The sequence below is a fragment of the Gopherus flavomarginatus genome, chromosome 12 (genome assembly GCF_025201925.1).
Source record: "Gopherus flavomarginatus isolate rGopFla2 chromosome 12, rGopFla2.mat.asm, whole genome shotgun sequence".
NCBI classification, from domain to species: domain Eukaryota; kingdom Metazoa; phylum Chordata; order Testudines; family Testudinidae; genus Gopherus; species Gopherus flavomarginatus.
In genome coordinates, this window is record NC_066628.1 from 50,030,605 (window position 1) to 50,048,833 (window position 18,229).

Here is an 18,229-nt window from a genome sequence, read left to right on the forward strand (position 1 = left end):
CTGGGCACGTGTAATGTCTAGGGCAGTGATGTCCTGTGTTGGCGTGTTGTGCTCCATTGGTAATAACTGGCACCTTAGGAAGTGATGCATCATCTGCAGCTTTTTATATTTGTATTTAATTATTTATCTAAATAGGGGAAAAAACCCATAGCTCTTGCATGTGTGATTCTATTTTTAAGCCTGTCTCATCAGTGATTTCAAACCCAGCCAGCATATAATTACTTTTAGTGTTTCATAAACATGCACCCTCAGGGGAAACCTCTCTGGGCACAGAATCTCTGAAAAAAAGGGGTTGGGGCAGGAAACTTTCTGGGTTTGAGGCAACCCAGACGGGGGAAATGTAGTTTGTTTGCATCTCTTTGCTATGGGCAGTGAATGCTGGTGAGGAGCATCCATAGTTCTCAATAACGTCCATCTGTGCTTCTGTGAAGGAAAGGCAGCAGCCGCGAATGGAGGAGGGGAACGTCCTGGACTTGCAGCGGAAGAAGGATGAGGAGAGACGGAGAATCCGGGAGGAGAAGGCCCAAGTGGCCCGGCGAGCTGCTATCCAGGTAATGGTGGGGCCAGTGGGCTCTGGGCAATGGGAGGGTCTGTTTGTTTGGCTTACCTATGCGGGAGCCATCTTTAATGTGTGTGGGGGGCAAGGGCTGGGAGGGGTAGTTCTCTGCCTTCAGAAGGGCTTCACGCAGCGTAGCTTGGCGAAGAGTTGGGGGGATGCTGGGCAGCTCAGTGTGGGGTGGGATACAGCACCTCTGCCCTGGCCAGCCTGGAGTCTCCTGCCATTCGGCCGATCTCAGTCTAGCTCTTGGATAACAACTGTCCACATCCGAACTGGCAGCCCCTGCAGAGAGGCCATGGCTCCGTGGGCCACAGCGACAGGACTCTGCTCTTGGGAGGAGCAGGTCCCCGCAGGGCAGGTTGAAGCGCACTGGCAGAGAGCATTGGCTTTGCTGCTGCGCATGCAGTGTCTGTCCTATGTATCGTGCCCTCGATGCTGCGCTATCAGAGCATCTCGCAGTCTGTACCGTGGTTACTCTCACCCTGCCAGCCCTGCGCAGGGCGGCTCGGTCTCCGGTGGCTACCGATGCAGCATGGACATATTCATGTTTAAGTGATGTCCTCGGTCTTGCTGGATGGGATTGTCATCTCATTAACCCTTCGGTGCCTGCTGCGCTCACTAGCATCTCCCAGTGCTCAAGCTGTCACCCCCTGCCCCCAACCGTTGATCACACAAACTGAGTGGTGCAGGGGCTCAGCAGCATGGGCAGAGGCGGGCCTTGTGCCAGGCAGGATGCTGATGGACAATCCCCTGTTACAGGAGCTTCAACAGAAACGAGCCCAAAAGGCCTCTGATGCGAAGCGCCTCGCAGAGGAGGAGCTTTTGCTGCTGAAGGAGGGCAGACGGGTGGGAAGGAAAAAACCCACCAAACCGACCTCTGTGAAGAACATCAGTCCCGCCAACAGCATCGTCAAAGCCAATAATGCAGGTGAGAATCTCCCCAGGGCCTTCGGGCCGTAGCTCCCTGTGCATGTCTCGCCAGCGGCCGAGGGCCAGGGCAGCAGGGTGCTGGGATGTGGAAGCCGAAAGGAGGGCCAGGGATCTTGGGCTGCTGTAAAGCAGTGAATGCTGCTTTGATTCCCACAGATGCAAATTTCTGCACAGCAGCTGCCGAGCCCAAAGAAATGTCCCCCCCAGGGCCCGGTTCAGGTACTGGACAGGATAACATGGCAGAGAACAAACCACAGGTGGGCTCAGCTCTTCTCTTCTCTCCAGTCACTGGGGCTTTCGAAAGCTCAGGCACTGGATTTGGCTCTCCCTCCTCTCCCCTCCCCTCCCTCCCTCTAGACCCTTTCAGTCCAGAGAGGCTCAGTGCAGAGCAGCAGGTGCTCAGCCCTTTGCTCAACTGGCCCAGGGCTCAGTGCTGAAGAGACTTGCATGAGAGCATGGAGAATGGCCCCACTGCTGAGAAAGCTGTGACTGTGCCTTGGGCCTTTCTCGAGTCAAAGGGCTACTGATCTCCGTGTTTTGCATTAGGCCACACTGAGCCCCCTGCCTTCTGTGGCTATTTAACGCCCGGATTACAAGCTGGGCAGACCCTGTAAACCATTTTACCATGTGTGGATTTTCCCTCAATTCCTCCCATCCCTTCTTCCCTAGGATGTGAACTCCAGAGAGCTGGCCAGTGAGGAGCTGCAGACAGGGGTCACTGCGACCAGCAGAGCCCAGTCCAAGGTCACCCTCAGTGAGCTTCTGGACACCCTCAAATTGCTGGAGGAGGAGCCAGAGCTGATGCCCCAGCCTAAGCTCTACAAGAAAGACAAATATGCCTGGATAGATGGGGTAATGTCAGGGCTCAGGGTTTGGTGAGACCATCCCCTAGACAAAGCTGGGCTAGGACTGCTGCGGGCAAGGAGTCTTCCCTCCCAGGGCTCACTTGCTGCTGCCATGCAGTCAGAGAAGGGATGACAAGTTAATGCCCGTGAAATGCCACCGTTTCAGACTGTGCCTCTGGGAGTGTTAGTTGGGGACAAGGTGGAATTTGGCCTTTCTGGGTAACTGAAGCATGCATGCCCTGTTCCCCACCTCCCAGGAGCAGCGGGACCTTGCTAAAACCGTTCTCTCAGCCAGGCTGTGCTTGTCCAGGGAGAATTCCTGCCGACTTGGGAGTGTGATCATGTCCATATGAGGACTGGCCATTAGGGGGCGATGGAAGAATTCAGTTCCATTGGTGACAGCTGATTACTCACCCACTGCCTTGCCTCCCAAGCAGTCCCTGCTCTCTGCTGTGCTAGTGCATGGCATTGCTCCCTGCAGGCTGCTGGGTCCATGAATGCGACACATCTTCTCTCTGGGCAGGAGGCCGACTCGAATTCCCTGACTGCTGATAACCTGGAGAAGTTTGGAAAGCTGAACCATTGCCCCGGCGTGCCTGGGGATGGGGCTCTGCTCTCCGAAGCCAAGCTCCAGAGCATCATCACCTTCCTGGATGAGATGGAGAAGTCAGAGCAGGAGCGGCCCAGATCCGCTGCCTCTGCCACTCAGCAGGAGGTGAGCAGCAGGGCAGTGTGTTAAACTAGCACCTAGATGACGTGTTAAATAGGAGTCTGCCCTCTGGCTGTTCCACTCTGAAGCTGCTGTGGAACAGAATGAGATGGGGCCAGTGTAATGGAGACTAAAATGGATCCATCGACATCCTCGCTGGGAAAAGAGAAGCCACCGAGGCCTTAGGACCATGTTCCACTACATCTTGCTGCTCTCTTGACTCCTACAGAATGCTCTGGGGAGGCAGAGAGTCTCTAAAAGGCATGGCCTTGGGCAAGTGGGGGGTTGGGGTGTGGCTTTTGGAGCACAGAACGGGAATACATCATCTGCTGTCTCCATTCCAGGAGGTTAGTGAGAGACCTGTCCAGTAGGTAGGGGAAATGGGTTCCAGAGCCCATTTGAGCGGCCTAACAGTTCAGTGGCTGAGTCCCTCCTGCCTCTGGAGACATGGGGGTGGATGGTGGTGGGAATGAGCTTTGGGGGGAAGAGAGGGTCTCCTGGTTCTACACTGAGCTGGTATCTTCTCCCAGGGGCTCTTATCTGAAGAGGAGGTGGCCCACCTGGAGCAAGCTTCAGCTGTAGCAACAGAGGTCACCAGCTCCATCATGAGGCTGAAACTGGAGGTGGAGGAGAAGAAGCGAGCCATCACCTTGCTGCAGACCGCGCTGGTGGGGAGCCCAGCCACTCATCAGCCTGGGGTGGGAATGAGGGCCGTGGGGCCTGCAGCAGTGGGAACCAGAGCTGGCCTTCAGGGCTGCCCTGCACTCTCTACCATCTGAGAGGGCAACTGTACCACCCCCTCCACCAAAGGGGAGCATTTAGCCGTGCTAAATACCCATGGCAAGTTGGGGACAGATCCTCTCCCTCACGGTGCCAAGCTAACGTGGAGGGACCAGAGGGATGCATCCTGAGCTGACGTGGGCTGAGCCATTGGCAGTGGTCTGGGAAAGCCCAGCTCGGGGGCTGGGCAATCCCTTCCCTCCATGGTGCGCTCACCCTCACTCTTGTTGTCCACAAGATGCCCAGTCAGGTGGGAACTTCTGAGCCTTCTCTGTACTGCCAAAGTGCCCGACAGTGTCAGTGACCCTAATGGGAGCTGGTTGAGTCCTGGCCATGCTCCTGATCCAGCCTGCAACTCTTCAGGAAAGGGAAGGGCACTAGCATGCTGGCCCCACCTGCCCAGTCTGTGCTCTACTCCCTTTCTCTCCTTCCCACCTACTCACACTGGGACCTGGCAGCCCCAGGAGGCTAGAATGGCAGCCTTCAACCCCAGTCAAGCTGAACCTACTGGGCAGGCACCATTCCTGGTCTCTGCTCTCTCTGTGCCCTGGTCATGCCAGCCCTGGCTCCCTGTGGGCAGCTCCCCCTAACGTCCTGTGGTTATTTCCCCTGCGCCTGACAGGCACAGCAGCGGGAACTGACCGTGCGGCATGTCAAAGAGACGGAGAAGGAGCTTAGCCACCAGCTCCAGCTGCAGAGAGAGCAATACGAGTCTGCTATCCAGAGACACCTGGCCTTCATCGACCAGGTAATCTCCCCTCCCGGGTGGGACGCTTTAGAATCACGAAGGCAGGAGCCCCCTCCTCGCACCCCTCCAATGATCCTTCTTGAAGCATTGGGAGTCTGCTCCAGTTACAAACTCCTTCCAAAGGCCCTTGTGCCTGGGTGTGAGGGAGGCGGCGCCCTGCTTCCCATTCTCCAGCAAGGGGCTGCCTGGGTGGGGAGGGAGCAGGTTCTATACCAGCCTTCGGAGTAGATAGCTGGCAGAGCATCCTTTAACTTCCCAAGGACCTGCAGTGGAGTCAGGGCCCACGACATGGGTGCTGTGTCCCGAGCAGGGTGACCTAACTTCCCCACCCTCTCTCTCAGCTGATTGACGATAAGAAGGTTCTGAGTGAGAAGTGCGAGGCTGTGGTGGCAGAGCTGAAGCAGATGGACCAGAAATACACCAAGAAGATTTCCCAAATGCAGGAGCAGCATGAGCTGGTGAGAAGGTGTAGAGGAGGGAGGGATGGCTGGGGGGTGGGAAGTAGAGAGACAAGACTCGCTCTGAGACCATCACAGCGGAGTGCAAGTGGAGGCAGAGCACAGTGTCTCCTTTCCAATCTGTGGGCTTTCTTAAGTCCTGGCTACCTCTTCTGATGAAAAGGAGACAGCACAGCTTCCCCCGGGGGGGTGGATCCCAGTCTGAGTCTAGCTGGCAAGCCAGAGGAGGCAAGAAGCACGTCATTCCAAGGTAGAGGCTTCCATCCTGACTGACTGGGGCTGCTGCATTACATTCGAGCCCTGCCTGGCTGGGCAGACTGGAATTAGAGCTGGGCTCGCAATGGAAAGCCGTTGGTGTCAGATTGCTGAGGACGGCCTGTTTCCCAACTGAGGCCAGGCTGCAGAGGAGATGCCCCAAGCCCACTGGGCAGTGCCAGGTGAGGCCTTACTCCAGTGGAGAGGGATTCTAGGTACCAGAACAAACCTGCCTCTGCAGAAGAATTTCTCACGGTGGCTTTGGATACTGTAAAGAGGGGCTTGTTCCCAGGCTGGAAATGCGCAGGGCCTGAGGATAATGTGGGTTTGGGAACCCTAGGAGTGAGCGATGGCAAAGAGCCTCTGAGAGCTCAGCTTGTTTTCCCTTCCTGCCACCCTCCATCCCTCTGCGGGATGCTGCCTCATCGGGAGGAACTATCATCCTGCTTTCCTTTCGCCCGGGTTTTACCCATGACTCAGTCGCTGTGCGCTGGTCAGACAGAGCAGCAACTCATCTCCTCGCCTTAGTCAGAGTTTGGTCTTAGTCTTAGTTTGGAGTTTGGATCTGTTCTCATCAGCCAGTCTCAGCAGCTCTGAACTGACTCCTTGGCGAGGGTGCCCAACCCTTCCACACACACTGACAACGGGCCTCCTACTATTGTGCTCTTAGCCCCCTGCCCACCCGCAGCCCTGCCAACGAATCCCAGTCCTGACCTGTCGCACCTCCTGCTGTTTATTTCCTAGCCCTGCATGGAGCGGAGACAGCCGTTAGCATCAAACCATGGCCACTTTGTCACGTAGACGCATAGAAACTAAGTCAAGACCCACCAAACTCATTTCACTTTGGTTTTAAGCCAGAGTTTGAGTCCAGGCAGGAGGGAAAGGCAAGTGCGCTTGTGCTCCCTGGAGCCTCTGGGTGGCTCTCATCTTGCAGTGGGCTGAGCTGGCCCAGCACATGGTCAAGATGTGAGGCTGATTCTGCCGCAGCGAGAGACTAGCTGGGGACAGTTAGGGTTGGTACAGACCTAGGCTGAGGGCTCCTGCCATGATCTGTCTGCCCCACGTACTCATCTGGCGCCCATGACCATAGTATCTGGGGGCCTCATGATCTTTAGTGCATTTATCCTCACGCCCCCGTGTGCAGCAGGCCAGGGCTGTTAGCTCCATTGTACAGAGGGGAGCTGAGGCCCAGAGAGACTGAGGGACTTGCCCAAGGTCACACAGGATGTCTGTGGCAGAGCAGGGAGTTGAACCCAGGATTCCTAAATTGCGTGCTGCTGCCCCAACCCCTGGGTCATCCTTTATGTGATGGGTTAAATTCCCTTTCTCGGCTTCTCTAGAGCCAACCGAGTTGCCAAGCAGTCAGGAGCCCCTTCTCCTTTCCTTGCTAGCCCCAGTCACATGCTGGTCAGCGGAGAGAAAGTGGGTTCATGGGACCTTCCTGCCACTCGGCTCTTTTGAGAGCTGCAGCTTTCTGTATTGGCCCCACTGGCCAGCTGGTGAGGCTGCTCCCTTCTGCTGCATCTGCTTTCTGAGTCACGGGGTGAATGAGCAGTTGGTGCTTTCATGTGCCCCCTCCCCTTGCCTGTGTGAGCAGGGGCAGCTATGCTCTGGTGCAGGACCCACTGTGATACTCCTTAGTGCTGTTCTCAGCGCTGTCCATGTGTTAACTCACCCACTTGGCTGCATCTTCCTATCATCACCACAGTCCCCTGTTGGGTTTCTGCTCCAACTCAGACTCTTCACATGCCTTCGGGTTTCTCCCCAGTCTGGCACACTCTGGCCCCCTTATGGGAGATAAATCTATTCTTGGCTTTCTCTGTGCCATGCACCTCTGTTCCGTGCACTATCTGGCTGACCTGGAGGTGCTGCTTTCTCTGAGCACCTACAGGTGAAAGCATCAAGATGATAATAGGCAAACCCCTGCCTGGGGCAGGGAGGGTGTGGAGGATTTCACAGCTGGACTCAGAGGGTTGGTCATTGACAATAACAGCCACGACCACACTGCCTGCCTGCACTGGCTACTGGGCTCGGGCTGAGTCAGAGCCATCATTCTCTTCCTCTTCTGACTTTGCTGCCATGCAATTCGCTGTCTCCTCTCCCTAGAGGGGGTTGCACTGTCCAGAGAGAGCCAGAGACCCTTTGGAATGGCCCCATCCCTCCAAACAGAGTCCAGGTCATACAGCTGTCTTACAGTTCAGTAGTGTTTTACATCCGAAAGGATTCAGGGTGCTTTGCAGCCTGTGTGGACAAGGAGCACTGCATTCCGGCCAGCAATTAGAGCATGCTATATTCAACGGAAACCTCCGTGGAAACTTATTAATTCCCAGTGTTAATGATTTGTATTTGACTGGCCAGGATGCTGGAGCTAGCATCCTGGCTCTCCCAAACAAGCACCCTAGAGAGCAGTAGGACCTGGAGTGTCCATCATCACCTGTGCCCATGGAATCGGAGGCAGTTGGCAAAGCAGTAGTGTCTAAGGAAGGAGTGACATGCCCTGGGCACAGCCTGCTGCAGGAAGGCCAGAAAACATCCTCTTTAGCAGAGCTGTGTGGCATTGTAAAGCTTGTGTGGATTCAACTGTGACTTTGTGAGCTCCTGTGAAAGGTGCATCTGTCTGTCCTCCTCCTATAGCCCCCGTGCTCCCGTCCTGAATGGGGCTTGCCGGGGTTTGGAAAATCAAAGAACCCAGCACGCCATACACGCCTCTCCAGGCAGGTAACTGCATGTGCACATGGATGTGCACAGGTGCCTCTCTCTGTCCTCAGATAGGCACCAGCAGCCTGGATTCACCCTAAACCATGTTTTCAGCTGGTTTCCAAGGGCTTCCTACTCCAACAGGTAACTCCCCTGCTCCTGTTTTCTGAGCTCCGCAGGACTCTAGTGGCCTTGTCAAAGGAGAGGGGTAAAGGCACTGGGACAGTGTGTCTTTGCCTAGCTGTGGGGTGCACGCTTGGGCTGCGACTGTCCAGGTTGCCCGTGCATAGCAAAGGTCGTTGGCTCTTGCCTGGTGCTAGGGACTTTCCTCTCAATGGGAAAACCTGCATTTGTAAGGAGTTTTTTTGCCTTCCATCTTGTCCCTGAAGTTTGATGTTCGGTTCCCAACAGGAGATCAAGAAACTCAAGGAGCTGATGAGTGCGACTGAGAAAATCCGCCGGGAGAAATGGATTGATGAGAAAACCAAGAAGATCAAAGAAATCACTGTGAAAGGTACAGAAGGTTCCTCTCTCTGGAGAGGTGTGAAAGCCAGTGTGTGCCTGTCCCTCCCCCCCACATGCACACCCCCACCAGAGGGCACCCTACCCAGAAGGAGCTGCTGACACCTCATTGAAGATTCCACATGTCAAGGCTATTCTGCTTGTGCATTTCCTGCCTCTGCTGATGGTCAGGTGAGAGCAGGAGCTGGAATCTCCTGTTCTGACTTCCCAGCTAGTCGTGGCTAAGAGGGTTGTGAGGTACTGGGCTGAGAGCAGGCTCTTCTGAGGAGCCAAGATCCTGTTTTCAGACAAATGCCCCTGAACAGTAACTTAAATCAACAACCCGGGTGGGGAGGGTCAGGAATTGCCCATGACGCGTTTCCATATCCTGGCCCTGCCTTTGAGGCTGCCCCACCTTTGTGCTTTTCTTTGTCATCTCCCTTTTGAAGCTCAGCTCACAGTAGCAGTGAAGGTTCCCTGCTGGTTTTGTCCTTAATTCCAGTTGCCAAGTACTGAGAAGTCCCAGCAGACAGAGCGTTAGCAGCTAGAGAGGGGAAAGCCCTGTTAGCCCATCCAGCCCCTTCTCCTAGGTGCCAGTGCAGGGTCCTTCCGTACTGCGCTTTCTGGTTCCTTTGTCCTTCCTGTTGTCGGCTCCCTCTTCTCGCCCCCAGGCTGGGTTTTGGCCAGAGCTGACAATAAAGTGACTGGTTCGTGCTCTTCTTGGACTTTAAGTTTCTTGAGCTGGGGACCTTGACTTCTGCACAGGGCTCAGCAGGTCTTTCCCCCGCCCTGTGCCCCATAAGTAATGCTGCATGCGATGCAACGCTGGTCCCTGCCCCTGGTAGTTTACACTCGAGCAGGCTGCGGCGAAGCTCAGAAGAAAGGTTAGCTCTGAGTTAGGTACAGCAGAGTGTTTTATTTAGTTCCCCGGGAGCATGGTGGAAGGACTCAGAGCCTGCCCCATCGATGTTATGGGGTATTCAGTCGTGAAGCTGAAAAGCTTGGGTAGCTCCCCCTTTCCTCCCACTCCTTTAGCTGCCTGTCCTATCTCCAGGCCATGACATGGTGAGAGCTAACCACTGGCAGAGCCATTGCTCGCCTTCCAAGGACATTGGTCTGAGATCCCATGAGTATCACCAGCTGAGTGTCCTTTCCCTTCCCCTCCCCTCCCCCCGCCCCGCCTCGACCCCCAGGGCTGGAGCCTGAGATCCAGAAACTAATTGCCAAACACAAGCAGGAGATCAAGAAACTGAAGACGCTGCACGAGGCAGAGCTGCTTCAGTCGGACGAACGGGCAGCCCAGCGCTACATCCGCCAGACGGAGGAGCTGAGGGACCTCCTGGAGCGGGAGAAGGAGGAGCAGGGCCAGCGGGAGAGAGAGCTGGCCAGGCAGCGGTACGTAGGGACCCAGAGGAAAGGCTGGAGTTTCACACTGGATCCTTCCCATCTGCTTCCGTCCTGTGCGGGAGTCAGAGGGGTCGGGGGAGATAATCACCCCTAGGCTGGATGGGCAGCTGCAGCTTTGACTCAAGCCTTCATGTATCCCACCCACTTGGATAAACTAGCACCCATTGGCCAGACTGTTCCAGCACCCCAGCCGGAGATGAGCTGCCAATATCCCCCGTTAGCCTGCGGCCTGCTGGTGGATTTCAGCTGCAGAAGTTCTTTCCCCACATGGGCAGCCACCCCCATCTGTCTCAGAGGAGAGGTGAGAGCAGCTAGCAGGGAAATGAATGCTTCCCGCAAAGCTAGGGCGTAACAGGGCTGGAGCATTGCAGGGGGCGGAGAGGCAAGCGGCCCTGCAGATCTGAGTCCCACTAATAAACTCATAACCCTAGAGGGACAGCATTGTGAGGGCAAGTGAGTTCCCTGAGCGGTCCTTCACCCACGGCAGGTACGAGAAGCACCTGGAGCAGGAGGAGCAGGCACTCCAGCAGCAGCGTCGCAGGCTCTACAGCGAGGTTGCTGAGGAGAAGGAGCGGCTCAATCAGCAGGCAGCCAGGTGAGAGCAGCCTGGTACTGATGGATCTGTGCCCGATGCCTAGCCTGAGCTCTCCCTCACGCTGCCCACTTCATCTGGGCTGTCTGAGGCGAATGCCTGTGCCGGGCGTTACCAGTCTCCTGGTGGAACTGAGGGTCTCAGGCTCTTCCCTGATCAAGGAACTGGCTAAAACCATGTTGTTAGTCCAGCAAGAGTGCAGACCTTTAGGCCAAATCCTGTCTCCGCCAGACCCCATGTCTCTCAGGGGCTGCCGTTCCCACTGGCTTTGGCAGACCCTGCAGCCTGTGGCATGGGGCGCAGTCGCAAGCACGCTGGAGGAAAGGGTTGAGAAAGCAGCTCTGATCCCGGCTGGTGGGGCTTGGAGGAGAGGTCAGCTGTGAGGTCCTTCTCACTGCACTCCCTGGTGAGCGGAGACAGCCAGTTCCTGGTCCCCGGGTAGTGGAAGCAGAATGGCTCTGTTTCCTGTCTGGAATGGGGTGGGAGCTGACAGCCCAGTCTGGCTGCAGTGAGGGAGCTCATGGAGGAACGAGCATTGCTGGACCTAGGGATAGCAGGGCTGGCTTTTTACTGGGGAGGCCGTGCTGCAAATGTTGGAAGGGGCCAGGGTGGGCCACAGACACTCAAGTGACTGACGCCTGGTGAGAGTCCTGCTGAGTCCAGTAGGGCTGCCAGCTCGCTGGGCCATGGATTGGCGAGGGGCATTGTAACAGTGATCTGACAGCACTGACCCTATGTCTGACAGGCAGAGAGCGGAGCTGGAGGAGCTGAGGCGGCAGCTGGAGGAGAACGGCTCCATAGTCACCAAGGCGCTGAAGGAGGAGTATGAAAAGGGGAAGGAGGAGCAGGAGAGGCGGCACCAGGTCTGCCCCAGACCCCAGCCCATGCACGTGGTCTCCTCCTGGCTCTAGCCTTGGGCGATAGAATAGCCCCGGGGTGTCCTGAGGCTGGCCTTGTGAACAGATTGAAATGAGCTGCACCCCACACTCCTGTCAGCTATGGGGTGCAGATTGGACACCCACATTCTTGCATTGGGTGCAGCTTGCCGGGCTGGTCCAAGCCCCCGCTCAGCAGTGTGGACACCTTTCCTCCTGATGTGCTGGGTGAAGCAGACTGCCCCCTGGAGCAGGTGCTGAGCCTCGCCTGCGGAAGGCATGGGGCATTCTGGCTTTCCAGCGGTGCGTGGCACTCCCTTGAGCAGGTTTCTCACCCTACTGTTCCGTCTTGCAGGCAGAGGTGAAGGTGCTGAAGGACAGGCTAGAGATTGAGAAGCAGATGTGGGAGGCCAACTACATGAAGAAGGAGGTAACAGCACACTTGGCTGCGAATGTGGCTGTTGTATGAATGTAGATGGAATATTCAGGCCCAAAGAGTCGGTGTTAACATGACCCAGTCACTGTCCAGCATTAAACAGTGCCAGTCTGGGGGCTGGTACCCGGAGCCCTGAGCCCGTTTAGCACCGTGGCAAACACACCATTTAGTGGCCTTCTCGCCTGGTAGTAACAGTACAGAAAACCAGTGAGAGCCTTTGGAATATAATGGGTTGAGTAAAGCCTTCAGGCTGACAGCAGCCCTTGTTCCCATTCCCTTTTGCTGGAGAGAGGTTTTACAAAGCCCCCCTTGTCTGACCGGCTCTTAGACGGTGTTGAGACGGTGATAATGGTCTTTGGGGAAAGGGATGGCTTTAGTGGAGGGGGGGCTGGAGCTAGCGCTGCTGTTAAAGTCCCATCTCATTTCCTAGAGGACAAAGCAAGACAAAGACCCACAAAAGGGGAGAGAGAAGTACAGCGATGAGAGAAAATGCACCTTCAGTGTCTGCTGTTAACTCTCACTTGCATCCTCGCTGCTGGGAAACCCCAGGCCCAGCCCACGATCTGATCAGCCACCCTGAGACCTGGCAAACTTGTACCAGCAACAGGCTGTTTAGGACCTTGCATTTCGCTGCCTTTCTGGTCACAGGCTGGCAGCACTGTTGCAAAATACACTGTGGTGGCTGGCTAAGCCAGACACTTCTCAGGCAAAAGGAAAAAGAAGGGAGATCACCAAGAGAAAACTGAAGTGGAGAAGAAGACACCAGGTGGGGGGAGGAGTGTGACAGTCTCACATCCCAGGTGGTGGTCAGGACTCAGCTGGAGCCAGTGGAGGTGATAATATCATGTGGGTGCCCCCCTCTCTATCCTGGTCTGCTCAGGATGTCTCTCAGGGTTAGGAAGAAAAAAGTCCATGGTCCCAGGAGATGGCGGGGGTGGTAACTGATGGCAAAGCTAATGCCTTCCCCTTCTTTCATTCAGCCAACGCTGCGGTAGCCCCCAACCTCAAGTCACTTTTAGGGGACCTCAAAAAGAAGCGGTGGGTGGGGAAGCTCATCCTCTCATTCTGTTGGCCTGATTTCCAGTGCACCAAGGTGGTTCATAATTTCTGGTCTCACGTTGTTCTTGTTTATCAGGCATGATTTTAATGCAGCACTTGAGGTGTAGCAGGAAGCCTTTTGGTTTGGACTGATTGTCTGTCTGTCTCTCTCTCTCTTCCTGTTGCACCTTTCCCCGTCAGCATTTGTTGGCCTGGTTGTTGTGGCACCGTATGAACTTTCAGTCACTTTCCACAGTTGAGCTCACAGTTACGGTAAATGTGTAGGCCCAGTTATCACAACCCCATGTCTGACTCTGTGCCCAGGAGGCCTGGCTGCTCTCCCGGGAGCGGGAGCTGAAGGAGGAGGTGAGGAAAGAGAGGGACAAAGAGATTGAACTGGTCATCCAGCGCCTGGAGGCCGACATGTCGTCTACCAAGGAAGAGTGCGAGAGGGTGGCAGAAAACAGGTAGGAAGGGGCCAGGTGGCCATAGGGACATATTGAGCCTGTGAGAGTGAGCCCTGCTCTGTAGCTGGGCCCACATCTCCCTGCCAAGAACAGGCTACCCGGAGTGTGGGAGGATGCCCCAGGCTCCATACCTCAGAGGAGGAGAGCAGTGGTTCAGTTAGTTGGGGGGCTCTGGAGCACCCTGACCTAGGAATTAAGGCGCATAGTAGTAAGCAGTGAAAATAAGTGCCCTGGTACTCATACTTGGAGAACCGTTTCAGTTACGCTTCATTGTAAAGGCCTGGTTTTTCTGAACTCAGCCTGAAATTGTGTGCCTGATTTGTGTGTGCACTTAGAGTGCTTGCATCACTGGCTGCTATGCATATAAGGATTTGTATGTGTAAAAGCCCAGTTTGCACCGTCACTTGCAACCTTGCACACCTAGTTAGGCACACAGTTGTGTGTGCAGTTTGAACACTGTTAATTTTGGAGTGAAGAGGTAGCATGCATGAAGGTCTGCACCATTGAGTGCTGAATGGCAAAGCAGATGCTTCCCCACAGAAAACCTCTATTGGCACCCATCCATGCCCATGGGAAGGGGTTAAATAAGCCAGGAGGGATTGCAAATGATATTCCATAGCCGTTGGGCAGGCCTCTTTTATACAGGCCCAGTGTCTGGTTCCCACAGTGCCATGCAGGTGGCTGAGGAGGCCACCTACGGGAGTGAAAGCTGTTTTAGTTTGATGTCCCTCACCAAGCTTCCCTTCCCCCGTAACCTGACTCCCTTTAGGGCCTTATTTACCCAGCATCCTTGCCTGCCCCTACACCCTCAAGCCCTGGGACATTCTATGTAGTTCAAAGGTGGGAAATTGAAGAATGATGAAAGGAAGGGTTTTCCACCCAAGGTGTGGTTAGCCTGTGGAACCCACTGCCACAGGCAGTTAAGGCCAATAATTTAACAAGATCCAAAAAGAGATGGAACATTTCTGTGGACAAGAACATCATCCAGAGTTACCAGAATTACATCTTTGGGGCAGGGATATGAAACCATCTGCTTAAGGCTGAGACCCAATGTGGGGTAAGATTATCCCGGATCTACTGCTGTGGGGCTCTTACACCTCTCATCCGGTGCTGGCTAGGGGTGGGAAACGGGGCTAGATGGGCCTCGGCTCTGATCCAAGCCGGCTTTTCCTGTGTTTTCCCCCAGGATAAAGAGGGTCCGAGACAAGTACGAAGCAGAGCTGCAGGAGCTGGAGAGATCTGAGCGGAAGCTGCAGGAGCGCTGCAACGAGCTGAAGGGGCGGCTGGCTGAGCGGGAAGGCGAGAACATGCACCTGCAGGGCCTCGTAAAGCACAAGGAGCAGGAGGTGGAAGACATCAGGAAGGTGGGTGAGGGACAGGCTGTGCACTGGGACTGGGCAGGAGCTCTGCTGCCCAGGTGTGTGGGATGCTCTCCAGTGAGCTCCCCCTCTTGTAGCACTGAGCTCCCCCTGGGTGCTCCGTGCCCATCAGAGCACCTCACTTCTCCTGTCCCCTGCAGGTGAAGGACCAGCTGGCCAAGGAGAGGAGCAGTCTGTCGGAGGTGATTCGCCAGGAGTTTGCGGACAGGCTGGTGGGGACGGAGGAGGAGAACAAGCGGCTGAAGGCAGAGATGGCAGAGATGAGAGCCCGCCAGCGCTTGGAGCTGGACAGGATAGCACGGGACAAGGATGAAGAGCTGGAAGAGGTTCATAAGAGGTGAGAGCTGCTCACGCTCTGTGGGGCTTGGGGGCAGCTCGAGCCCCATGGCCTGTGTCACGTATGCAAAACAGACCCATGTCACCCGGGGTCCCAGCTCTGCATTTTCTAACACATGCCTGCCTGCATGGAGCCCCGGGTCACTATAACTACTTGCCTATGGTTTCTGTTGCTTTGTGCTGATCCCTCTGGGCCCAGTGGCAGCCCTGTGGCACCAGACCTACGGGCCTCTCCCTGGAGAGCCACAGGAGCTGCTCCTTCACTGGACCAGCAGCTCTAGCTGCTCTGGTGCTGTAGATATTCCTGCCGGTGTTATACCAATTATATTAGACCAGTAAAAACCAGCAGGATCTCATTAAAGGGGAGAAGGCAAAGATGCCACATTTATTATGATAACAATTTGATTTATGACTAATAACTAATATCTTAATTCTTACACACACACACACACACACACACACACACACACACACACACACACACACACACACACACACACACACACACACACACACACACACACACACGTTCTGCAGCTGCTGCAACCAGTCCTGATGTTGGAGCTTGGGTTCCTAGCTTGTGGCGGCAACTGGCCAGGAAAACCGGGCACAAGGACAAGTTGGATCTCTGTTGGGCAGGCACTGATGTCCTTCCATGTTGGCAGCAGAATGTTACCTAGAATCTCTCATCTCACTCTTCTTTTTTATAGGCTTTTAGTTTGGATTCAAAGTCTATAGGTCTTGCTGTGTCACGCTGCCTCTGGGTTTAGATTGATCACCCATCAATTGCAGGCGTGACTTTCAGCCTTGTACCTGGCTTTGATCTTCCTTCTGTTGTCCTTTTCTTTTTAGGGTGGATGCTTCTTTCTTTGTTTAGGGCTGTTGTCTAGGTCTTCAGCCGTTGGTATTTGAACTTTATCTCATCAGGACAGGCTGGGGCTGGAGGTTGATTCCGTCATCCACACATACCTCATTCACATATCTAAACTAAACTAATAAGATTACAGCAGGGTTTGCAAAAATGAAGGCTGGAGGAAGCTTTTACAAAATGGAGTGAGTGTTTTAAAATGGGGTTTGAATTACAATGTGGAACAGAAGTTACAGTGTAGGCAAGTGTAGTGAATGATGAACAGAAGTTACATTAATAAAGTGAACAATTAAAAACAATTTCATTTATCAGTTCTACACCGGGAGAGGGCAGAGGAGTGCAGATGTGTGTGCATACATGTGCCACTCTGTGTGATTATCCAGGAGCACTGGGAGCAACTGGGTTATACCCGGCCTACAGTCGGCTCCGATCAGGTGCTGCCATGGATCTAGCCAGGCTGCCCCTGCAGCCGACCTGGCTCTTTAGACCTAGTGTGCCAAGATGGCAAACAGCAGCACTGAGAATCTGGCCGAAAAGGTAGAGGAGCAGATCGGGACGTGATCCTGCTGTCAGAGAAGGCGGGGAATTCTCGCACAGAGCCCTCAGCTGGGGGGAAGGAAAGAGGGGGAGACTGCACCATCAGGCCAGGTGGGAGGGGCTAAAGGTTCTTGACCAGCGGTGTCGGGTGGAGCACTACAGTGACGTGAACTCCTGGGGCTGGCTGCGGGCATCGTCCTTCGTGCTGTGTGGTTTTAAGTGCACTCAGGACTCGGCAGGTACCTGGGCAGGAATGGGCCCTGGGTGCTGTGTGCTGGTGTCTGCACACAGGCTGTGTGACAGCTCCAGCCCCTCTCTGTGTCCCCTGCTCCCCACTGCCTGGGCCTGTCTCTGCCTCTCGTGTTCTTGACAAGGGAGGATGGTCTTGTGGTAAGGCACGAGGCTAAGTCAGAAGATCTGGGAGCAGCTCCCTGCTCTGACATTGACATGTTTTGTGGCTCAGGGTGAGACACTTCCCCTCTCAGCCTGCTGGCTTCCCCACCGTGCATCCAACAGGGTGAGCATCAGTGACCTCCCTGCAGGGCCGAGGCTGCTGCAGAGACCAGCCTGCTGTGTGTGAGGTGACACATCCAGCTCTCTGCTACATACAGTCGCTGGGAAAGGTCACCCCAAGTTGGCGCTGGGAAGACTGGTGCCAAGGGTTGTGATAGGCTGCTGGCAAAGTGGCAGAGGAGTGCGGCTAGCACCAGAAAGAGTCTGGAAAGGAAAGGCAGTATTTAGGACTCAAGTCAGCTCAATGCATTTTGGGTATTTTGGGTTAGTTACCTCCTCGGCATTGGTAACTTGATCCGGGCCCCCAAACTGCTCCATGTCATAACAGGGAAGATGCGAGAGGGTGGCAGAAACAGGGAGCAAGGGTTTTATTAACGTCTGATCCATGACACCCTCTCATCAGCGCAACAGGCTCGATGAGTGTGTGCAGGGGCATGAGAGTCCCAGGAGAGGAGAGGGACGGTTGTCACCTCGCCAGCGCCTGTCACTGGCCGCTGCTGTGCTGAATCCCAGCCATGTGTCAGGTGTTTAGCACAGCTGTCGGGTGTCTCCCTTGTCTCCATGCAGAGTGAAGATGGCCATTGTGAAGAAAGAGGAGATGGTGAATGTTCTTCGGAAACAGTACGAAGTAAGTGTCCCTGCGGGCAGGAGCCTTGATGCTGGGGTAGGGTCTCTGGCGCCGGTTCTGTCCCTCCTTGTGCCCCGCTGCCACGTGTCTAACCTCGGCTCCCTCTCCTGTCTTGTTGTGTGCTCCAGGCAGCTGTGAAGCGGGCAGATCACCTGGAAGCCCTGCTGGAGCAACAGCGGAAACAGTTGCTGGCTACTAACTAGCAGCCCAGCCGCCAGGGTGCCGTCATCCTCCCACAGAACGGCAGGAACAAGGGCTCCTGTTTCCCAGGAAGTGGCCCATTGTGGGTCTGTGCTCCGTGTGCGCGGGCCTGGAAGTGGAGTCTCCCCCTCCTCCTGTGCTGTTCTTTTTACAACTTTCGTTATTTGTGCCTCAGCCCGACCCCTTGCTGGAGAGGACTCCCAGTGCTCAGGCTTTTGTATGGTATTTTAACAGTAAACTGCGTGCGTGTTTCTAAAGTCCATCTGATCTGTGGTTGCTGCAGGGATGGGCAGGTGCTGTGCAGTTGCTGAAAGAGCAAACGTTTGACCCCTTTACTGAGCAGCATCTGGGTATGCACCAGGGCATGTCCTCCCACCCTTCATCAGCGTGGGCCCATGCCCTGGCCTCCCCCTAGCACCTGCTGGTCTCCAGGTTTTTCTCTTGGTCAGATGCAAGGGATTAGTGTGATC

General features: G+C 55.1%; 1 protein-coding gene across 4 annotated transcripts in view; it reads left to right on the forward strand.

The window, feature by feature from the left end:
- CEP131 (centrosomal protein 131) overlaps window positions 1–18,016 on the forward strand; it is a 34,996-nt gene extending 16,980 nt beyond the window's left edge. For 2 of the 4 annotated variants that reach the window (XM_050921112.1, XM_050921111.1), the window contains 18 exons: window positions 432–551; window positions 1,319–1,487; window positions 1,646–1,746; window positions 2,159–2,341; window positions 2,858–3,049; window positions 3,574–3,711; window positions 4,446–4,571; window positions 4,913–5,029; window positions 8,393–8,495; window positions 9,676–9,877; window positions 10,377–10,484; window positions 11,227–11,344; window positions 11,712–11,786; window positions 13,155–13,297; window positions 14,484–14,661; window positions 14,817–15,013; window positions 17,498–17,558; window positions 17,687–18,016. In XM_050921112.1, the coding sequence (XP_050777069.1) occupies window positions 432–551; window positions 1,319–1,487; window positions 1,646–1,746; window positions 2,159–2,341; window positions 2,858–3,049; window positions 3,574–3,711; window positions 4,446–4,571; window positions 4,913–5,029; window positions 8,393–8,495; window positions 9,676–9,877; window positions 10,377–10,484; window positions 11,227–11,344; window positions 11,712–11,786; window positions 13,155–13,297; window positions 14,484–14,661; window positions 14,817–15,013; window positions 17,498–17,558; window positions 17,687–17,761 (2,406 nt within the window). In that variant the 3' untranslated portion in view covers window positions 17,762–18,016. The other 2 variants (XM_050921114.1, XM_050921113.1) reach the window with 2 other exon arrangements.
- The last annotated feature ends 213 nt before the right edge of the window (window positions 18,017–18,229 follow it).